The sequence below is a fragment of the Rhinolophus ferrumequinum genome, chromosome 19 (assembly GCF_004115265.2).
Source record: "Rhinolophus ferrumequinum isolate MPI-CBG mRhiFer1 chromosome 19, mRhiFer1_v1.p, whole genome shotgun sequence".
Lineage (NCBI taxonomy): Eukaryota > Metazoa > Chordata > Mammalia > Chiroptera > Rhinolophidae > Rhinolophus > Rhinolophus ferrumequinum.
Window position 1 is genome coordinate 52,021,082 of NC_046302.1, and position 20,685 is coordinate 52,041,766.

A 20,685-nucleotide genomic window follows, 5' to 3' on the forward strand; every position below is an offset into this window, starting at 1 on the left:
CTTAATTGTCCGACCTTGTGTATACAACTAGAAATCTCTCTAAGTGCTTTTTTTTAAAAGTTATATGATGGAAGCACAGCTAATTAAATAATTGGAAGAATATAGGCATCCTCAGGGAAATGCTAAGCGTTGCATAATGAAAAGGTATATTTCTAGTATTTACAATTTTAGATTGGGAGAGACATTCACAAGAAACCATAATGGTCCAACATTTTGAGAGCTTGCCTTAGGAGTATGTAAGTGCTTTTTACTTTCTACCACGTCTATGTTTTCCTACCCATAACTCCTCAGAATTTCTAGAACTTCTTAGTTCTCAGTGATTTAGCTCTCTTCTGCCCTTAGCTACCAAACCAAGATGTTTCTCAGATACACCCAAATCTTTCCTTCTGCAGACATTTGTTTATTCTACCCAGATTGTTTTTTTCCTGTAGAGCTTCACAAATCAAACTCATTCTCATCATATCTCAGCTTACGTGCCATGTCCTTAGAGAGAGACCTCTGTGACCTCTTTAGATAAGGATGTGTCCTTCAGTTACTGTCTGATCATCCCTGGTTTTAACCTTTACTGCTACGTTGTATCCTCTGTGTGTAGAGGAAACTAGACCTTCCTGGAGGATTAAGCTTGTTAATGTCAGATCAGAAGCAATATTCTGGTTAACTGAACACATTTGACCTCTTCTAGAATCTGTGTCAAGTTTATGGCTTAAGAATTCTTTTTATTTTTTTTTTTTTAAAGGAAGGCAGTTTAGCATGGAAACATCTCATTCAAGACGGAAGCCCCAACGTGATGAACTTTTATGCAGAGGCACCAAAAGAGGAAAAATTTGAGGAAAAGTATAACAAAAATAACTTTTAAAAAAATGTGGTAATTTATTATTTTTTTCCTTATGTGATGTCTTTTCATTAAAAAAAGCTAGTTTAATGAACATGGTACAGTACCTGATTCCTGATCACACCACCATCTCTCACAGGTGGAAGACCCAGGCCATCAGCAAGCAGGTGACAGATAGGTTGGTGTGCTTGGAGTTATGTTATGGCTGACGGAGAGACAAATATTCACTCCCTGATTTAATGGATATTCACCGCGGGCCACACTTGGTCTTCATCACACTGAATATCACTCTTTGCCTTTCTGAAGCTTTTAGTCCAGAACAATGGTAAAAACAGGTCCCAGCCCAGAAGGAATTTCATTAGACAAAGCAAGACAAATGTGAAGTTATAGATGTATGACATTAAGGAAAAAATGAGGATTTAACACACACACACACACGCACACAGGAAAGGCCTCAATGATGAAGCCAAGGTTTAAATGTCTGGATACCTGATGAACCATGGAGCCCCAGACAAAGAAGTGCATAGTGGGAAATCCAAGGTGATATCTAAGATATAAGGAACTCTTTGTTAAACATCCTGAGTTTGGGTGACGATGGGCAGTTGAGTGGAAGTGGACCATGAAATGGCCATCCAGGCAGGTCTGGAGCGGGGAAGGTTTTGGTTTGACCAGACAGAGAAGCACAGTGTTAAGTACACAGATTAGCCTACTATCTGGAACTTCAGCTCAAAAAATGTTTGCTGTTAGAATTACTAGCATAGAATTCAGTTTTAAATACTAAATAGAGGAGGAGAAATGCACGCTAAATGGGCGGGAGGTGATGGATTGGGGGAAAAGCAAGTGTGCTTGAGTGAACCAAGGTGCTGACTGACCAACCAAGCCTATGCCCACGTAACCATCATCCGAACATTGGCTGTTAAGGATGTGAAGGATGGATAAGAGAAGCAGGGCGAGTTCCTTTGGCAGAAGGAGAAAAATGTTAACAAACACAATTGCCAATGATCTATTTACCTTCTTAACCTCTAGGACGGAACGCGCAGCCATCAGGTGGAATCTAGCACCAGAGCAGGGAGAGGAAAACAAAGCGTGCTCAACTCCACCCGCTGCGGCGCGTTCTAAATAAATGACCGGACCCCCTTCCCCACCTCCAGAGGGTCCTCCATCCCCCCTAGCGCGTAAATCATGCACCACGGAAGTTTTGCATTAGAGAGCCCAGCAGGGGAGGACATTTTCTGCAAGTAAAGAAAGTGGAACTAGGGCAGTCCGAGGAGATTGAAAGGGCAAAACTATCACGCAAGGAAACGGTAAGTTCTGTTTAGTTTTATGACTTTGCCTACATGCCTCGGGAGCTCAATTGATCACGGCTTTCAGGACAGCTCGGGGAGGCGAAGGGGGAAGGGCGCGTTCAAAAATTCTCAAAACTCCCCTCTCGCTCCGCGCTTTCAGATGCAAATACCTCGCCCCGAGATGGATGGGCTGCGGCCCCTCCTACTTTCCCCGCTCCTCAGGATTTTCCTGCGAAGGACTCCATCTGTACCGATCTGTCAGGAGGGCGGTGGAGGAGGGGCGCGCGGGTGTGCGCGCGTGTGTGTGCGCGCGTGGCGGCGGAGCGGCTGCCTTTCCAACAGCCCTCACTGGGGCTCCGGGAAGTGTCCAAGTCCCAGTGATTCCCCGGGCCGGCCGCGCACGCCCCTGGCTGCGGGCGCCCGCCGCCGCGCACCCTCCTGATCCGCGCCCTCCCGCCCGGGCCGGGCCCCGGTGCCCACTCCCCTTCCTCCAGCTCTCGCCTCTCGCCCTCTCTCCGGACGCGCGCCCCCGCCGCTTCGGACCCGGTGTCGGAGCCGCCCGGGGAAGCCGGCGGCCGGGGCTGGGCCCGGCCCCGCGCCCCGCGCCCCGCGCCCCGCGGCGGGGGCTGTGATCGGGGCGGGCGCCCGCGTCCCGCGGCCGCAGGGGGGCCCGAACCTGCGCCGCCCGTCCGCCCCGCGCGCCGAGCTGCGCGCACTGGGGTCCCGGAGCGCCAGCCGGCGCCCGGCCGCTGAGCGCGCGTCCTTTCGGATGCACACGCCCGGGTGGCAGGTGCCCGACGCCGCGGGGAGGGCAGCGAGGCCCCAGGTGAGTGTGTCTGGCTGCTGGGGGCTGGGGACAGCGCCGCTGGGCAGACGCGCGCCCTCGGCGTGCGCATTTGGAAGCTGGACGCAGCAGGGAGCGGAAAGCGGGTGGGGGGATCCGCGTGGAGTTTCTCTGGCGTCCCCAAGTTACTGCTCTGTGGCCGTGGGACGTTGCTCTGCCGGGCAGGACGGGCGTGCGCACCGAGCGGTGGGCGCCCGGCCCGGAGAGCTGGTGCTGGCCCACACCAGGGGCAACGCGAGTTCGGGAGTTCAGGGAAAGCACAGACCAGAAAGCTCTCCAGTCGAAGCGGTAAACACGGTCCGGACCGCTGTCCTCAAAGGGGAGAACCAGTGGCCGCTACCTGGACCTGGGATATGTGGCGGCCAAACTCCGCACCGGCTGGGCCGCCAGGCTCTGCGGCGGTCTGAGACTGGAAGGGGGTGTGCGTCTGCGTGTGCCGGAGCCCTTTGCCATCCGCTCTGGACTCCTTGTACCTGCGGTGAAGGGAGAACTCATCTAAGGGTGCTTTGCTTTTTGCTGTAATTAGTATTCTGCTGCTACCGCGAATCTGCAGGGGATCCTGTGTCCCTTCCGCCTGACTGTTCCTTAGGGGTGCGCTGGGGAAAGGGGTGCTCTGAATGCGGGGTGGACTTCTTCGTGGTTGCACATGGCACTCCGGCTGCTTGCTGGTATTCGACCTCTCAGCGTGGATTAATGAGGAAGGGCCCGTTGTCTGTAGTGGCTGCACGTTTTAGATCGTTAACCTTACGAATGTCTTAGATGTTGTCGAGGTGAGTAAGGATTGGCACTGAGTGCACCCAGCTCTGGGCAAATGGGACCCTTTGAAGAAGGCGTCAAGGATTGGGTGTCTCAGAGCTTTGGAGATCTGCAAGTAGAAGCATGAATATACTTAAAACACCTTTTATTTTGCAAGAAATAGCTCCTCTTTCTTAGATCATTTATTAAGTGACAGATCTTGAAGTAGGACTCACCCTTCATAATCCCTGTCATCAGACAGGTGATCAGATCATTTTCAATGCAGAAGTACAGACACAGAACTTTGTGAGGGAAAAATAGAGAAATGTAAGTGACATGTGAATGTATAGCTCCTGCTGAGTGACAAATATGTATTTTAAAAGTCAGATTAACATCACAAAAACGTGTATTTTAAAAGAGCTTAGGAGCTGTAAGAAGCAGCATTTTTTTTTTTTTTAAGGAAAGTTTTCATCCATGTACTGCCAGCAACATGTAAATAGCTTAAAGTGTGTCTTTATGAAGACAAGTTGGTAGGAGGGGGAAGAGCTAAGGAGGAAAGGAATTGCACTGGAAGCTTTCAGTAATTCACCAACCATTACTTCTTTCCCAAAGAACTAGTTATATTTTAGGTTTACCTAAGCTCTTTTCTTGTTACCTATGTAAAGGGGAAATACATTAAGAATCCCTTTCATTATTTGCAGGGCCACTTGGAGCAGAGTGAATTAAAATGCAAAAGAATTGAGGCAAGTAGTCAAACTGGCAGCTTGGTGGAAATCTTACTTATAGGTTAGTGTTTCATATGGAGTGGAGTGGCAAACGCAATTAGGTAGCATCCAATGTTAATAGTCTTATCTGGTCAAGCTAGCTGAAAGTCTGTGGAAAGAAAAATAAAGGGAACAATAATCAGTAGTGCAGACCAGCACCCTGCTAAAAGCTATTAAGATCTGCAGCTTTAATAAAAGGGCATTGTGCACTTGCCACGTGACATATTATTGTAATTAAGGGCTGCAATAGGTCATGAGAATTGTTAACCATCAGCTGACAGACTCACAACTCTTAAGTCTACTTTTAGTGATTTAATAGCACAGAGCTTTCTCCTTTCTTATAAAAGAGTCATTGTAAAGCATCTATATTACTGCAGTTTACCCTTGAATTGACTCTAGTTTTTTTTTAATGTCCAGTGAAAGAGAGAGAGGGTGAGGAGCATCCTGCCAGCCACCGTTCAGCTTTCCTAGATGGAAACATCATCCCACTGTGTCTTCTCAGGCATGCTGTCCTTGCTGGGCTCCTTATCATTCTGCATTTTAGGTTTTTTGGAGGGCAAAGCTGATATAAACTTCTCAGAATGTATCCTGACACGAGGCAGTGAATACGTCTTTGTGTGCAAATACTTTTTGTCAGATCTTTTAAGAATCTCTTCCGATGTACCGAACCCATGAATTGTTGAATGTTGTGACTCTTCATGCCCGAGTGAAGATGCCCGAGATTTCAGCCTTCCTCGATTTTGTAAGGGTTTGCATTCATTGCATTAGTCGTTTGTATATCACATCATGGTTCTCTCACACACACCAATTTTTTAGTTATTTATTTTTTTAACTTGCTTGGAAGCTTCAAAAAGCCTTAGCTTAAGTTGGGAGTTTCAGAAACTTCGAAAATAACTAACACGTGTTAGTTGATGGCAAACTGACTGTGACAGAGAAGCTTTTCTCCTTGGCATGAAGGAATCAGTTGCTTTTACATGGGGTGCTAAAGGGGAGCTGAGGACAAGGAAAGAAGCCATGTGATCAGAGTCCTGTGTGTGACCATCAGCCTCTGACGAGCAGAGCAGAGCTCGCTGTAACAAGCAGTACTCTAGTGCCTCCTCTGGGAATTTGTGGGTTCTGCAGAAAGCTACCCCTGCCAACATATGCCCCTCGTCCTTCTGCAAGACTCCTCAGTGACAAAATGATCAGTGCAAATGAATATGCAGACATCTGTCCATACATTTATTTCAGATTATGCTTCAGACTTCCATCCTGGTAGAATTTCTTTTCAGCTCTTTTGCAATGTGTTTATTGAAACATGATGCCTTTTATTAAAGTCACCTTAAGTCATACCTGGCTAGATATAAATGCAAGGGTAAATTCACAGTTAAAATTGTTACAGCTAAGATAGCTTGTACAAGTATGAAGGAACACCCTTTAAATATAATTGTATCACTTTGTTATTATGTAAATAGCTCAGAAGGACTGTGCTTTGCAACTTTGTTTTCTTTTTAATTGACACAGGATGCTTCTAGTTAATTACAAACTATTGCTCCTCCTTTCATTTTTTCCCATTCTTTTCACCCATGACAGAGGTTATTTGTGTGTAGTTGAAATTGACTGTTATCCACTTAGAGAAGTTTTCATTCCATGTCTGTTAACCAGATGCACACTACAAGCCTTGTGATTCATTTCCAAGGCCCCTGCCTGAGGATTTAGGCCAGTTAACAGTAGGAGGTTGTGGTCTGTGGTTGTAATGTTATCTGACCCAGGCAGTTAATGGATTCGATCACAGTTTCTTTACGTGAGAAGTCACATATCACGGAGCGTCCCCAGCCTTACTCATTAAAATGTAAAAAAAAAAATGTACCTTTTATGTACAAAAGAAGAGGGCTGTTTCATCAGTATTAAACTTACTGAAGTTAATGCTCGACTCTCAATGGTATATAGGTGAGACAAATTAAATGGTAGTATATTTCTGTAATAGAAGCTGAAGGTGGCAATTTAAATCTAGAATTATTATAATGGGCATATTAGGAACAGACCGTCATCTCTAAAGATGATAGGATTTGTAGCAACAACCAAGTAACCATACACGTACGTTCTTATATGCTAAGATAGTTTCTCGAGTTGGTACCCTGTTTCTAAAACATCGAATGGGCCATTGTTCACATTTCAGCAGAAACAGTTAACTACAGTGTTACAGTACAGTAGGAACATATTTTTTGATCACCAGGGATGTTTAGAAGGGGGGAGGGCAACTTTAAAGTTGGATACTGCTCACTGCCCATTTTATTTGTTACATAAAGACATATAATCTTAAACAATAGATCCTTCACCCTCTTATTCTGCATTCCTGACCCTCCTGGATGAAAATTGTGATTATTTCTTACGTTGAAAACTCAAACTCATGGTCATATAATAATGTAAGGAAGATCAGCTCTTCTTGAATTTTGGAGAAGATGGTAAATTCCAAAGATAATGAATTAAAAAAATATAGATCTTCATTATGAGAGTGAGAAATGTTTAACAGGCACTTTAAATTATCCGTTGCATCCAGTCACGCTCATTCCTATTAGGAACTAGCTGTGTGACCTTGGGCATTTCACTCGGATGCTCTAGATTTCAGTTTTGTCCTTAATAAAGAAGGAGAGACTGCCTTAGGTTTTCCAATGTCTGTTCCAGTTCAAGTATGCTCTTCATCTGTGTTTCTACTACTTGAGGAATCTTCAGACAAGTGGAGCCGCAGGTTCGGGGACTTCTTTATGTTCGTTTCTCTAACACGAACCCTCAGGAGAACTAAGCAATTAGCTTCTTCAGTACTGAAGTGACATTCTCTTTATCCCGTAGATATTGCCCTTAATAACTGAGCTTGTATGTTATGGTCGGAAATAGTGTGGACACAGCTCTTAAAATGCTCCTGGTCCAGGACTGTTTTCTCTCTGTTGGGGGAGTATCTGCTCATTCACAAATGGGAAGGCATTAGAATATATCTTTTTCCCTTCTTGTCTCCCAAATGTATTCAGTAGAACTACTTTAAAAATAGAGAAAAGTAACAATGAAGAAATAGTATCCTTGTTGCAAAACAAACTACTCTGAGTTTGTGTACAGAGATAAATCACATTGAGGGACCCCTTTGGTGACAGGTGACAGTTGTCCTGGGGAAAGCAAGGGCAAATGAAGGTCTTTAAAAAAGACATTGGATGAATCAGGAGGCAGTCTTGTCATTGACTTTAAATAATACCATTTAATACCCAAGGAATATCCAGAAAAAGAACATGCTTCTTTCCCCAGACTATACAACAGAACGAGTAAATGGAAGGTCCTTCTTAAAGCAATGGTAATATCGTCACAGTGCCCTCTAACCACTGCTGCGAAGTGGTGTCATTTCCCCTTTTAAGCATGTATATTGTTCACCCTTCATAAGTATTCCTTAAAAACATGTTGCTTGTCAGAATGTATTCAGCTTTTAGAAATGACAGTTTCCTCCCAATAGGCCAACAGTGAGATTTTTTTTTTCTTTTCATTTTATTGTTGTTACAAAACTCTGATTTCTTGTACTGTTATGTTTTATAGGTCAGCCAGCAAACATTATGGGGAATATCAGTTAGATTCTGGCATGTTTGCCAGTCATCTATTATGGATTTTTTTATTATTATTATTCTCATGGATTACTTTCTGTCAAGTACAAGGACCACCCTCAAGTGTCATCTTTTCCATTGTTTTCCTAGAAAATGCAAATTATTGAATTTATTTTGGTGCTATCACATTCTACCTAATTGTGAACTGTAGGTCTCTTTAAAAGGGAGGCACAACTATAAGATAGCACTACCAATAGATAATAAAATGTGTTAGGGTTGAAATACACACCAAGTAGCTTTCAAAACACTTGCAGAAGACCCACTTCGGATGGAAACTCAGGACTCAAAAGCGTGAGGATCTTGTTCATTTAGAGAAACTGTGATGAAATGAAACCCTGAACCAATAAAAACCATCGGATACTTATACTGGACTGCAAAAACACATTCCAGCTTAAATTTAAGTGCCACAAAACCTAAAATAGTAATGTATTTTATTTTAATATCATTGATAGCCATATTTTATACTTCAACTTATTTCTAGAAGGCCTATAGCACTGTGCCTTTTAAAAGCAGGTTAGCATGTATAAATTATTTGTTAATTAGGCATGTGTTTACAACTATTTATGATTAGATATGAGTGGGAGTGGCTGAATAGGATCCATTTTATGCTGCTCATTATATTCTTAGCTTGTTGCTTTCATTTAGATGGAACAGGCTCTGGAAGGTTTGCTTTTACTTGTGAACAGTTGTTGGTATGCTGATGCACAATATGTTTTTGTTATTAAGGGATTTTTAGTCATTGGTTTTAGATATGAACAAAACGTTGATTCAGAGTATGATAGTTACTTGAACTCATTTTTAAAAGTGTTTCCCAGAGTTTTCCAGTGGAGCAGAAAATCCCAGAAAATTTTATAATAAGTAATTTGTTTTGGTAAAATAATATCAGCTATTAAGATTAAATGAATAATAAGCCATCTACTAGGAAATACTTTTTGCCACTTAGCTGAACAGAAATAATTCGAACAAAAGGTAGCATGATAAAGTGATTTCAGGTCGAATGAGTGATGCTGATTTCGTAAATACTGCTTGACTGAATCTCACCCCCCGTCTTTTTCCTTTTTACTTCAATCCGTTTACAATTTCCTTTGCGAGGTTTTTATTCTCTTGATTAAGGTGTGTCACGCTGATCACAGTTGTTATGTGTGTGGTGATTTTTCATGTATGTATAGTTTGAAAAAAATTAAATGTTATAAATGTTTAAAAATACAAGTTTTAGGTTTACAGCATCAGCCAAATACACATTTTCAATCTTAAATAATTTTTTAAATTTTAGATTGTCAGTTCGGTAGCCACCACTACACTTTTAAACATCTGTGGTTGGCCCCTATTCAGTTCTTCTCTCCTCAGATATCACCTATTCCTGTTGTTTTCCTCCTCAAAGTTATAAGGCTACATATCTGTAACTGTCCAGAAGTTGGCACAGATATGCAGAAGTTACCTGAACTACATGCCATACATCATGTCTCTGCACTGTCTTTTTTCTGAGCTAGTAATGGTGAACAGGTCAGCGACCCGGATCTCCAGAAGGTCGCTCGGCTACGCTTTCCCACGGAGGACAAGATGACACACGACACAATTTGGGTGCAGAGGTCTTTGCTTGTTTCTGCTGTGACTTGCCCCAGGTGGATGCCTGCATGTGAAATTCAGATAGGAGAGGAAGCAGAAGAAAGGGAGAAGACAAACAACATTGGAAGTCTAAGAAAGAAGGGTGCAGGTTTTGCTTTGGGGCACAGATTCGTGAGGCAATATTTAACACATTGTGTAAAAAGTCAACGATTGTGATTGATTGTGTGCTCACATTCATTTATGTCTGAAAATATTATTGTGTACCTTTATACATGTTCACGTATGTGGGAAGATAGGGAGTCTGTTTGGAGAGGGTATGCAATAGGAAATCTCAAGTTCAAATGTTGGTTACTTCTGTTTGATGACCGTAGATTACGGGAGGTTTTTCATTATGGTTCAGGGCCCTTCATTTTTTTTCATGATATCCCAACACAGGACAAGCTGAGTTGGGTTGAACTACCGTACTGGGCTTTACCTTGAAAACCAGATTTGATTGAAAAGGAAGGAAGATTTGGGAGAAGACTGATAAAGAAAGGGGACAGCTGATCGGTGACCAGACAACTTTTCCCCTGTTATAATGGGTGTGCATTCCTGAGTTAGTAACTACCAAACAAATTGATGAACTCATTATGAAACAAACCCACTCGGAACACAATCATCCATACATAATTTCCTAGTTTTACAAGTGCACTCTACAAAGGGTATTACGGAGGCATCTTTCTGCTTCATCAGAGCATTTCATTCTCCAGTAATGTACACACAGCCAGTTAAAGTATCCTGTACGCTCTTATAGACCTTCAAGGAAGGTAAAGAACATTTGGCTCAAGAATCTGGCAAATGCTTCAGATACTGTAGAGAAATATACGTAATGGAATTGTTTTCAAAATGAGTGTGACTCATAAACAGGATAGAGGTACCAAGGAGTTTGTCTTCTGACTTAGTATATGGTTAATTTTCCATATAAAAAAATGAAGTCAATTATAATGAAAAGAAACATTCCATACATATTTTCTGAAAGCCAGTTATGCGTCTGCTTCTGTTCTAGGTACTGTGATACAAAGACAGGGCAGACATCCCTGTTCTTCAAGGTTTATACTCAGATCAGCTGCTTTTAACACCCTTGGTTTAACTAGGAACGAATAGCATTCCCAGGAATCTTTCCTTCTTTAGTGTCACCTCGATGGCTGTAAATCACCCATGGCATGCTCTGTAACTCACTTATTTTATATGTTTTAGCTAGTTTGAGAAATCCATAATCTTGTGTTAAGGACACACAATCTTCAAGAGGCAAGAAGAGTAATTGAAACATCTTACGTTAAAATTTATGTTCAATTTTCTAACTATGCCAAATGCTTCTTTTACATTCCTATGGCTTTCTTAAATCTCTCTACCTTTGATCTTTAAAAAAATTATTTTTCAGTTACAGTTGACATTCACTATTATTTTATATCCATTTCAGGTGTACAGCATTAGAGCTTAGACATTTGTATAATTTATATCGTGAACGAGAGTGTGCACTTTCCATAGCTTAGAAAAAGCCCACAAAAGCAATTCTATATAATTGTCAAAAGCAGGAACGTAAGACCTGCAAAAGACAGACGATAGGATAATTTCGTTCAGCAGCTCTTTTGCGAAGGTGGAAAATTAATCCCAGAAGGATGCAAGGTTCTCCAGAAATAGTGGCGGTTTTAGGACAGACGCCAGTGTTCCTGTCCCCTCCACGTGTCTCGTCTCCCTGCTCAGTGAACATCCTGAGTGAGCTGAAATAAATTTCTCCAATTCTGATGCCAATCTTCAACTTATAAAAATTACAGGGGACAAGCATTTAGGAAAGCAGGCAGCATGTTCTTCTTTTTTTTTTTTTTAAAAAAAAAAGTGCTTTGTGTGATTGTTTGTATCCATCTAGATTTTTTGGTTCATAATCCATATAGTTCTCTGGCACTGACTAGAACTATCAAGAATGTGTCCATTCAGTATAAGCGTTTTCTAAAACATTTTACTATAGATCACATTAAAATGACAACTAACGTCACTTCACAAACAAATGTTAACTACCATCAACTTAAAAGATATCATCCAGATAATAATAACTCCAACAGCTATTGTTTTGACGCTTCTAGTCGTGGCAGCCTCCATCCTTAGCTTTTCATGATTTGTTTATTTAAGCCTATGAAGTAAATGCCATTATTCTCATTTTCGTTGTGTAAGGGAGAGGCTTGGGGCTTTATCTCTGCAACATACCTTCTTAGAACTGAAATAACTTGTGCAGGATTGCATAGCCCAGACATAACAGACTCAGAATTGAGCCTTTATCTGACGCCGATGCCCAGGCTTTACTCGTGTTGAGTTAGAACTCCCCCAATTTTGAATTCCTAAAGTGCATCTGCCTCTTAGTTGTTAAGAAGCTAGATACATTTTCACACTGAAACAATGTTATCAAATTCACTTAATCCACAAAGTAGCCTAAATAATATAATTTAGCCACATGACATTTTTAAAAATTGTGTGTCAGGGATCCAAGTGTTTGTCCTTGTTTTTATGAGAAAATCTATTCTCTCCCGAGAAAGGAGAGAGTGAAACTGGAAATGCTCTTTGGCCTCTGGTTTCACCTGCCAGTCTCAGTCTTGTCACGAAAGCTATAACCCCACCCACCTGTCCCCAGGAACCTGGTTTGCCACCAGTAGAAAGGAAGCTACGTGAGTGATCATACCTGTCACCATGATGACAGTTGGTCCTACTACAGGCCACTCACCACGAGGACCCCGCTGTGATTCCTGGCTGGTCAGAGACAATCCTGTACACGAGTGCACCATTGTCCAAGCACCTACTTACCTTCTATAACTCCAGGTAGCCTGTCACTCCGTTGGGTGGGTTAGCTCATATCTCCCTACAATGGACTTTCAATCTCACGGAGGGGCCTATAGTAGGATATCAATACATGACCCCAAGTTACTTGTTTATAATTCTAAGTCTAGAACAATTAGCCCCCTCCCCCCCCACCCCACCCAGGGTGATTTCTCAATGGACCAAATTCAGTTTTGCTCCTTAGATGCGAGATCTGGATTTTGGACAGAGTGTCCAATGCACAGACTGCAGTTAATATGCTCCAATAGTTTACCCACTTTGGTGCTTCTCAGTATACATCAAGTAGCGATACACCCAAGTATTCTGCAGTGTCCTCTGGAATTTCAAAACTTTATAGAAATATTTGTAACATGAATACATTCATTTGAATAGAGCTTGAAGTCAGTGCAACCTGTTTCTTCCTGTTGTGTGGGCTATTTATTTTAACATATTAAATGTCACCTTTCTTCTACAATATATGGCATTTTCCATAAGCAATTTGACTGTCAGAAATCATCTGAGTAACAGACATTCCTGTTATAGGAGGGACAGGTAAAATGATGGAAAAGCTTCTAATACAGTGTATTGTCTGCTTTGATAGGGAGCTATCTTTTGGCTTCAAGTTCTTAAAACTGTACTTTTCTCCTCTCCCTCAAAATACAAACAGCAACCATAAAACAAAAAAACAAACATTCATCCTTCACCTTAATTATTCTATTGTCGATTTATTTATAGGTAGTCAAATTAATTCATAAGCCACAGTGCATTATAGTAATTTAAGTGAGCAGTTTGTCATAAATTCTCATTCCTCTGTGTTTTGGGGTGTTTAGAAATTTGTTTTATAACTGATTTTATATCTCTTGCATAATCAGAATTCTGTAACTGAAATAAGTAGACATTTAGAAAAAAGGTTTTTTCCTGTGCTGCTGAAGCACCACCTGGGCGCACGCCAACGGAGAACGGGGCTCACACATACAGTTGAGTTTCCTCACCCTCTGATGGCCAGAATGATCCAATTCCATAAATATTTGCTGGGAAGGCCCCACTATGCATACACGTGCCAGGAGGTGTTCGGAAAACATCTATGGACTTGAAAATAACTACAGTATAATCGCATAACCCAACTCGCTACACAGCGTCCATGACAATATGTGTGAAGGATGGAAAATGGAAATGCCTGAGCTTTTCATCTGATCACAATCGAATCAGAACACATCAAAACAGCTGGTGTTCTGTGACTCAGACTCAATCCACCGGTGTTGAAGCACCTCATACTTCTTTCTCTTTACAGTTTCACAGAAGAGATTTAAACCAGTGTTATGACCTTCTTCTTCTTTTTTTTTTTTTTTTTGTGGTTAAATCACTGTTTTGAGCTCCTTTGCTTTCATGTTCTAATACCAAGGAGTGAAACTGACTAATATAAACAATAAAATAAATATAAATAAAAGCAAGCATTGAAATAATTTTTAACTGTTGTTGCTCCATTTGTGTTCAATAAACCATATGCTCAAATAGAATGCCCTAGAAGAAACACAGAATTTTAAGATTCTGTTATGGAATGAGAGTAATTCTCCATCAGCAGTATTTATGCAACTTCCATATATGGCAATGGTTATTGCACATTTCTATCTAAGTTACCATTTTTGTTTTAATAATTGTACAAATAACAGTATCTTGGGAAAATAAATCTGAAGTTAGCAAATGAAAGTTAAAAGTTATGTGTTTTGGTTTCTGACACTTGTTCTTCTCTTTGTTCTGATAGGAACTTCTTACACCATTCTTTGGCGAACGCTGTTCAGCAGTGGTGACCTCTTCCAATCGAATACTCTACAAATTATTATCTCTGGACTCCCAGCTGACACCCTGCCGGAGGCAAGAGCTGCTAAGCCAACTGGAACTGTGCCTCTTCTGTTGTCAAGGTTTTTTTCTTGCAGAGGAAAAAGAAAAAAAAAAAAAAAGATGAAGTTGGGCAAAGTGGAGTTCTGCCATTTTCTGCAGCTAATCGCTCTTTTCCTGTGTTTTTCTGGGATGAGTCAAGCAGAACTCTCAAGGTCAAGATCCAAACCCTATTTCCAATCGGGGAGGTCCCGGACCAAGCGCAGCTGGGTGTGGAACCAGTTCTTTGTGCTGGAGGAGTACATGGGCTCAGACCCCCTCTATGTAGGAAAGGTAGGGCATTTCGCCTTTCCAAGGTCACAAACGAGTATTGTGAATGTCTGTGGTTGGATGGAGAACTGCAAGTTTTTGCTTGGGGGTGGAACACGTGAAACTCTCACTCCTATAAATAGTTTTTGAAGTTTTTGGCATTGGTTAGCCACTCTGAAATTATAATACAAGTATTGTCCATAAAACTGAAGCATCACTTAAGGAGTGATGCTTTATTCCTAGAAATAGATGACGGTGCTACAGATGACTAGTTTATCATGATTGTGGCATGCCAGGAAAACTATCATTTCCAAAATTAGAGCAGGAATATTCACTAATCCATTAAGAGTAGTGGATTCTTATAGTCAGGAGACTTTTTAGTTTCTTTTGGGGGGTACTATGTAAATGGTGTCCATGCTAATTTTATGCTTACCTATCCTTTCCTGATTGTTGCAGTTGAAAAACTGCAAAATGAAGTTATTGAGCCTATTGCCTCTAAATTATGAGCAATTCAAACCTACTTTTCCCAGCAGTGTTTGCATTTTGATGTTTTTTTTTTTTTTTTTTTTAATTTGCTTTTTAAAAATTTCTTTTTGGTTACAAATGAATGTAAACAGAAGTCGGTTAGAAGTGATATCATACCACTGGTGAGCACTGTGTGCACAGTTGTTTGGTGGCCAAATGATAGCCAAATTGAGCCTTTTTGTTTTTCAAAGCTTCTTTCTGTTTGAACATTTGGGCAGGATTTTTCATGTGAGCACCTTCTGAACTGAAGGGCACATCAGGATAATGTGGTTCTCCCCCTAATATCTCATATCATGGCTCCAGTCCCTCGTCTACTATAGGTTTGAAATTTTCATATTTGTGAAGATTTCCTGAATTTCTCAGTTTGGTGATGAGCACTGGCGAATGTTTTGTAAATAGAGTGCATTGGGAAGAAATCGATACATCTGCATTTTTACTTTTTTACTTTGTCAGTTTTATGTGTCTATTCCTGATAAAACTGTTGAATTTATCCATGAGTGAATTTTCAACTTTGAAATGATCAAGGAAGAATCTTTGCTATTTATTGGATGGGTTATGTTTACATTTGAACAACCTTAAGGGTGAAAAAAATCAATTTTTGTTGATGGGTGCCTGCATATCAAGGTAATGTTTATTATTTTAATTTAATGCCTGTATAATTTACTAACACTGACAGACATTTATTGCAAACAAAAGGATGTGAATAAATTCATGGTTTCTAGGAATGTGGCTTAGGATTATTTTTTAGTCCAGAGTCAACCTTTTTCTGCACTAAGAAAAGATATGTAAGTACATAAGTGTTTCCATATAAATTTTTCATAGCCATTCTACTTTTATAAATAGTACTGTCATATATACTGTTCATGTACGAAATTTCTCATTTTCTTTTAAACAAAGTAAGAGCAGTAACCGTTATGCAATGTTAGTGACTAAGAATCTAGATCTTAATTGTATTCATTTTTTAGTGAACATTTAACAAATTCATCAAACTTCTTTTAAATGCACAGATCTATGATGTTGAACTAATTCAGAAAGAGTCAGGAGTTATTAGGTAAAATCACGCTTTTGTGAGAATGTAAAATTTTCTAAAGACAACTAAAATATTCACATTAATTTGGTTTTAAATGGAGTTCCCGGAGTGAAGTTGACATTTTGCGATAAATGTAATTTAAAACATTTGAAAATACTCTTTTTTTTTTTTTAAATTTAACAGTCTTCACATAATTCAGAATGTTTATATGCAACTAATCCCGATGAGTCAATTTAAAGTTATGAAAATGCATGTCCCTAAGGTTCCTTCAATTCCAAAAGCGTATGAAGCCAGTGGGCAATGCTGTTCTTTTTCTAACAGAGATTGTGTGGGTCCTGATTAGGTAACAAGAAGTGTTTTGTGCTTACCTTTTATTTAATCGGGAGCAATCACGTGGCAGATTTTATATGACAGGAAACGAGTTTGTGTTTATGTCTAGCATGATGTATACTTGGAATTCAGTACAGATGCTCACGGCAGAATGTTTAGGATGGAAGAGGGTTAAAAAAAAAACAAACAATCTTAAATGACTAACATACAGAACAAAGGCAGTAAAATAACTTGAGACGGAGAGAGAATTTATAGACAAGAGAGACAAATGAACGGCCTTACGGGAGCGATATGGATTTGCTCGGGGAAAGGTGGTAGAGAACCGGAGCACTTGGGATTGTCCGCATGAGGTATCACAATGAGTCTGTCAAGGTTGTGGGCTGAATAAACAGAGGTACGAGAACAAATCTGACCTTGGTACATTCGCGTGGGTAGGTGGCATGGATATATTTCCAGTTTTGCAAAGTCGAGGGAGGTAGTAACTATGACCAGGAGTTTTTATAAGAGAGGGATGAAAAATTAGAGATGAAGATGTGAAAGGATGGCCAGGCAGGTGATCATGGGAAGAAAGAGGGAAGCTCATCGGAACTTCTCACAGATATACTTAACCTACACTAGTTAGATGGCCACACTTTTAGTCTTTCTGACAAAATCTGGCTACTTAGGTAATTTGGAACATACAGATGATGACTTTGATGAACTTGATGGCTTAATTTGATCACATAATGGATAAGTACAGTGTGTGTCAGATTGACTTCAGTTTTATTGCAACCACTTCCTACGAGTTGTATAACTTTGGGCAAGTTGCTTCCTCGTCTGTAAAATGGGAACGATGCTTTCTACAACTCAACTCTCCTGCTGGGAGTAAATGAGGTCAGAATATTTGGAACATGCATTCAATTAATCTGGACATTAAGATATGTGTGTACTTCACTACATATTATAAATGAACTGAGTTATGGATACTCTATTGTATTTTGTCTCAAATGTTGTATTTGTGATCCTTCAGATGAAAGCAGGCATTAGTGTATGAACTAAGTAGTATTTAAACTTATGACAATTAATTAGAGGAATGGTCTGTGCTTTATGTGCTTAGAAATACATCATGTCTTTATATTTGTTTATGATTAGACTGTGGCAAAATACAGTTTGTGGGTGAATGATTCAATCCTTAAACACAGGGCTGTCAAATATCAGAGAAATCATGTCTGTAAATTGTTTTAGACCTTTGAATTTGGAGATCATGGTCATGGCTGGTGGGCAACAAGATAGCTTAAATGACTGTACAGCAAATAAAATTTGGTCCTCAAAACACTGAAGATAATGAAGTCACAAGATGATTTGTGACTTTATTTAGCCAATTCACTGGGTTTGTTTAACATGGTAACCCAAGACCAATGTAGGACAGTCTTTGAAGGGAGCCAGGAGTGATTCTAGAACCCTCACCAAGAGACATCCAGGGCACGGAGTTCCTGGGCTGTGCTCGAATCTGACCTCTATCATTAGGATCCCACCTTCTCTTGTGCTGTGAGTTGCTAAGCTGCTGACTCTAAAGGCTTAAGGAAAGAGTCATTAGATCTTACTCTGATGGAGTTTTTTAACTGAGGTATGGTTGACATCTAACATTAGTTTTCGATATATAATGTAATGATTCAGTATCTGTATATATTGCAAAATGATCACCACGATAAGTCTAGTTAACAGTCATCACCACACATAGTTATAAAAAACAATTTTTCTCGTAGTGAGAACCACTCGCTTAGCCACTTGGAAGCATGCCATACAGTGTGACTAACTGTATAGTCACCGTGCTGCATGGAGTTCTGTGTTAAAGAATGACTGTGTGCCTCTCCTTAGGAGTGTTTCTTAATCACTGTCAGGCCTGTTGTCTTGTCCTTTTATAGGGAGGATGAGCTGGAGAGGCCTTCCTTGTCTCCCCGTGACTATGTCAGCCTGAACCGGCTGTCTGCAGAATGAAGGAACTGACAGTTTACAGCCACCATTGTATCATTTTCCTAGTCCAGTCTTTTCCTCACCTTGACGTTTCTCACTTAACGTCTCCCAACAACCTGACAAAAATTTTTGTCTACAAAACCAGCCAGCCTCTGTTCCGGGTGTTAAGTGTGTTCCATCTCGCCTCACCATCATGGGCTGCCAGCCAAATGCCGCGCTCCAGACCATGACTTTCCCTGAAATGTGTGCTCCGTGCCTCTTCCACAGTCTGCTTCTTCAGCCGTTAACATCACTCTGGCCTTTTCTGCTTCTCCCCTTTCTTCCCCACTCATTCAGGCAGAATTTATTGCTATCACCCTGGTCAAAATCAAATACATAGGCATGCAGTGTGAGATTCACTCTGCTCTAAATTTCAGCTTGCTCGAAAGTGTCGGCGAGCCTCTTCCATGCATTTAATTACAGCTCCGCTGCGTCGCTCACTATGAGATTCTCTGTCTCCTGATCAGTAAAGCTAGGTTCAGTGTTCCAGAAAAAGAAAGTCTCATCTTGAAAGGTGTGTTTAAAAAAAAAAAAAATTGAGTTAGGAATTAGGTTCCTTTACTGGGCAAATGTATATGAGATACACAAAAAGAAAATAATGAATCCCAAATATGTATTACTTAGGGAAGCACATATTCATCATGGCAAAATTTATGTTTTATAGATTATGGAGGGGAAACAGCTACAAAAGTGTCCTCTTATTATGGGGATTACCGAAAATTGGCCTCGATCTTAGAAGACAGCAAACAGAGTTTGTTTTTCCTATGCATGTGCAGAAACCCTCTTTTCATAGCATCTTTAGAACCAGAGTGATTTGTGAAGACTTTGTCCTTCTCTTGTTACTTTGCTGGTAGGAATGGAGAACTCCTGATGACTTCAGAGGGAATTTGGACCTGGATCAGCTCCATGGGACGTGGATATGTTCAGATTCTTAGAAATGCTTTTTGGCAGTTATTCTGAGCCCTTGTAATACTCCAGTGTAGCTATAAAGTATTAAATGCACTTTCTCCACATAAAATCAACACTTCAAAGTTTTTGTTTTATTTCTTTTCAACCACAGTGAAATAAACTATGTCTGATTTTGCCACTAAAATGCAGAAACCTGCCATTAGTTCAGTTTAATATTGTTCATTTTGTCTTCCAAGTTATCTTAGGTTAGAAAGAAGGTTATGATCACCAAAGGTTTGTCAGATGAAACTACATAGCTAAGAGTGGAAGGAGAAGGGGCCTACAGTTATAAACCTAATTGTAGTCAAACTAGATAGTCTAGAGTGGCTCTAATTTTTCCGATTGTCTGTATTGATCAAAATCATTTAAAAATGCTGTCTTCTTTACTGCTTTTTTTTGTGTGTGTTTAATACACGCTTGCAACCATTTGGTGATGTAAAATGCAAATATTTTTCTTTTAAAAAGTACACTAGTTGTGTTTTACATTGTATTTATGTTGTATTCATTTGTTATTATTATTAAGTTTATTGGGGTGACAATGGTTAGTAAAGTTACATAGGTTTCAGGTATACGATTCTGTAATACATTCTCTATATATCACTTTGTGTGATCACCACCCAGAGTCAATTCTCCTTCCATCACCATATATTTGATCCTTTTTACCCTTTTCTACCACCGTCCTCCCCCTCTTATCCTCTGGTAATCACTAAACTATTGTCTGTATCTATGAGATTTTGTTTTTTCATTTGTTTGTCTTGTTCCTTTGTCGTTTTTAAGTGCAAGACAAGAGATAAGCTAAAATGATGATATTGGACCTTGTATAGTAAGTGAACTATAATTGTTTGAAAAGCTCTCAGTGCAGTGCTCCCTGGTACGGAGTCACAGGATCCACAGCAGTATCTGTAATTCACCAAGATAAGTGACAGGATTAGATAAACAGGACAGTCACTGAACCTTTGTTGATTCCAGTGTATATAGATAACTACAATACTGGGAGAAATTTCATCCTAATCTGCCTGGTTTTTACATGATTTATACTGATTATATGCTAAAGTGATTATGATCACAGGAGAGAAACAGTGTTTTATGTAAATATGCTCAACAATGTACCCCAGAAGTTCTCTCTGGCATGCTATTCAGCCTGTCCTTTCATGTTCTCTTCTTAATATAAGACCCGGTCTTAGTTTACTATAATATAAGGCCGGGTCTTATATAATATAATGT

The 20,685-nt window shown here is 40.4% G+C and overlaps 1 protein-coding gene across 4 annotated transcripts in view; it reads left to right on the forward strand.

Annotated features, from left to right (window-relative positions):
- Positions 1-2,015: 2,015 nt before the first annotated feature.
- The window catches only part of CDH7 (cadherin 7), a 127,844-nt gene continuing 109,174 nt past the window's right edge, over positions 2,016-20,685 (forward strand). Inside the window, exons 1-2 of one of the 4 annotated variants that reach the window (XM_033087710.1) lie at positions 2,016-2,136; positions 14,254-14,660. In XM_033087710.1, coding sequence (XP_032943601.1) covers positions 14,451-14,660 — 210 coding nt within the window. In that variant the 5' untranslated portion in view covers positions 2,016-2,136; positions 14,254-14,450. Of the gene's footprint in view, positions 2,137-2,723; positions 2,945-3,329; positions 3,464-3,629; positions 3,733-14,253; positions 14,661-20,685 lie in introns of those variants that run through there. The other 3 variants (XM_033087709.1, XM_033087712.1, XM_033087711.1) reach the window with 3 other exon arrangements.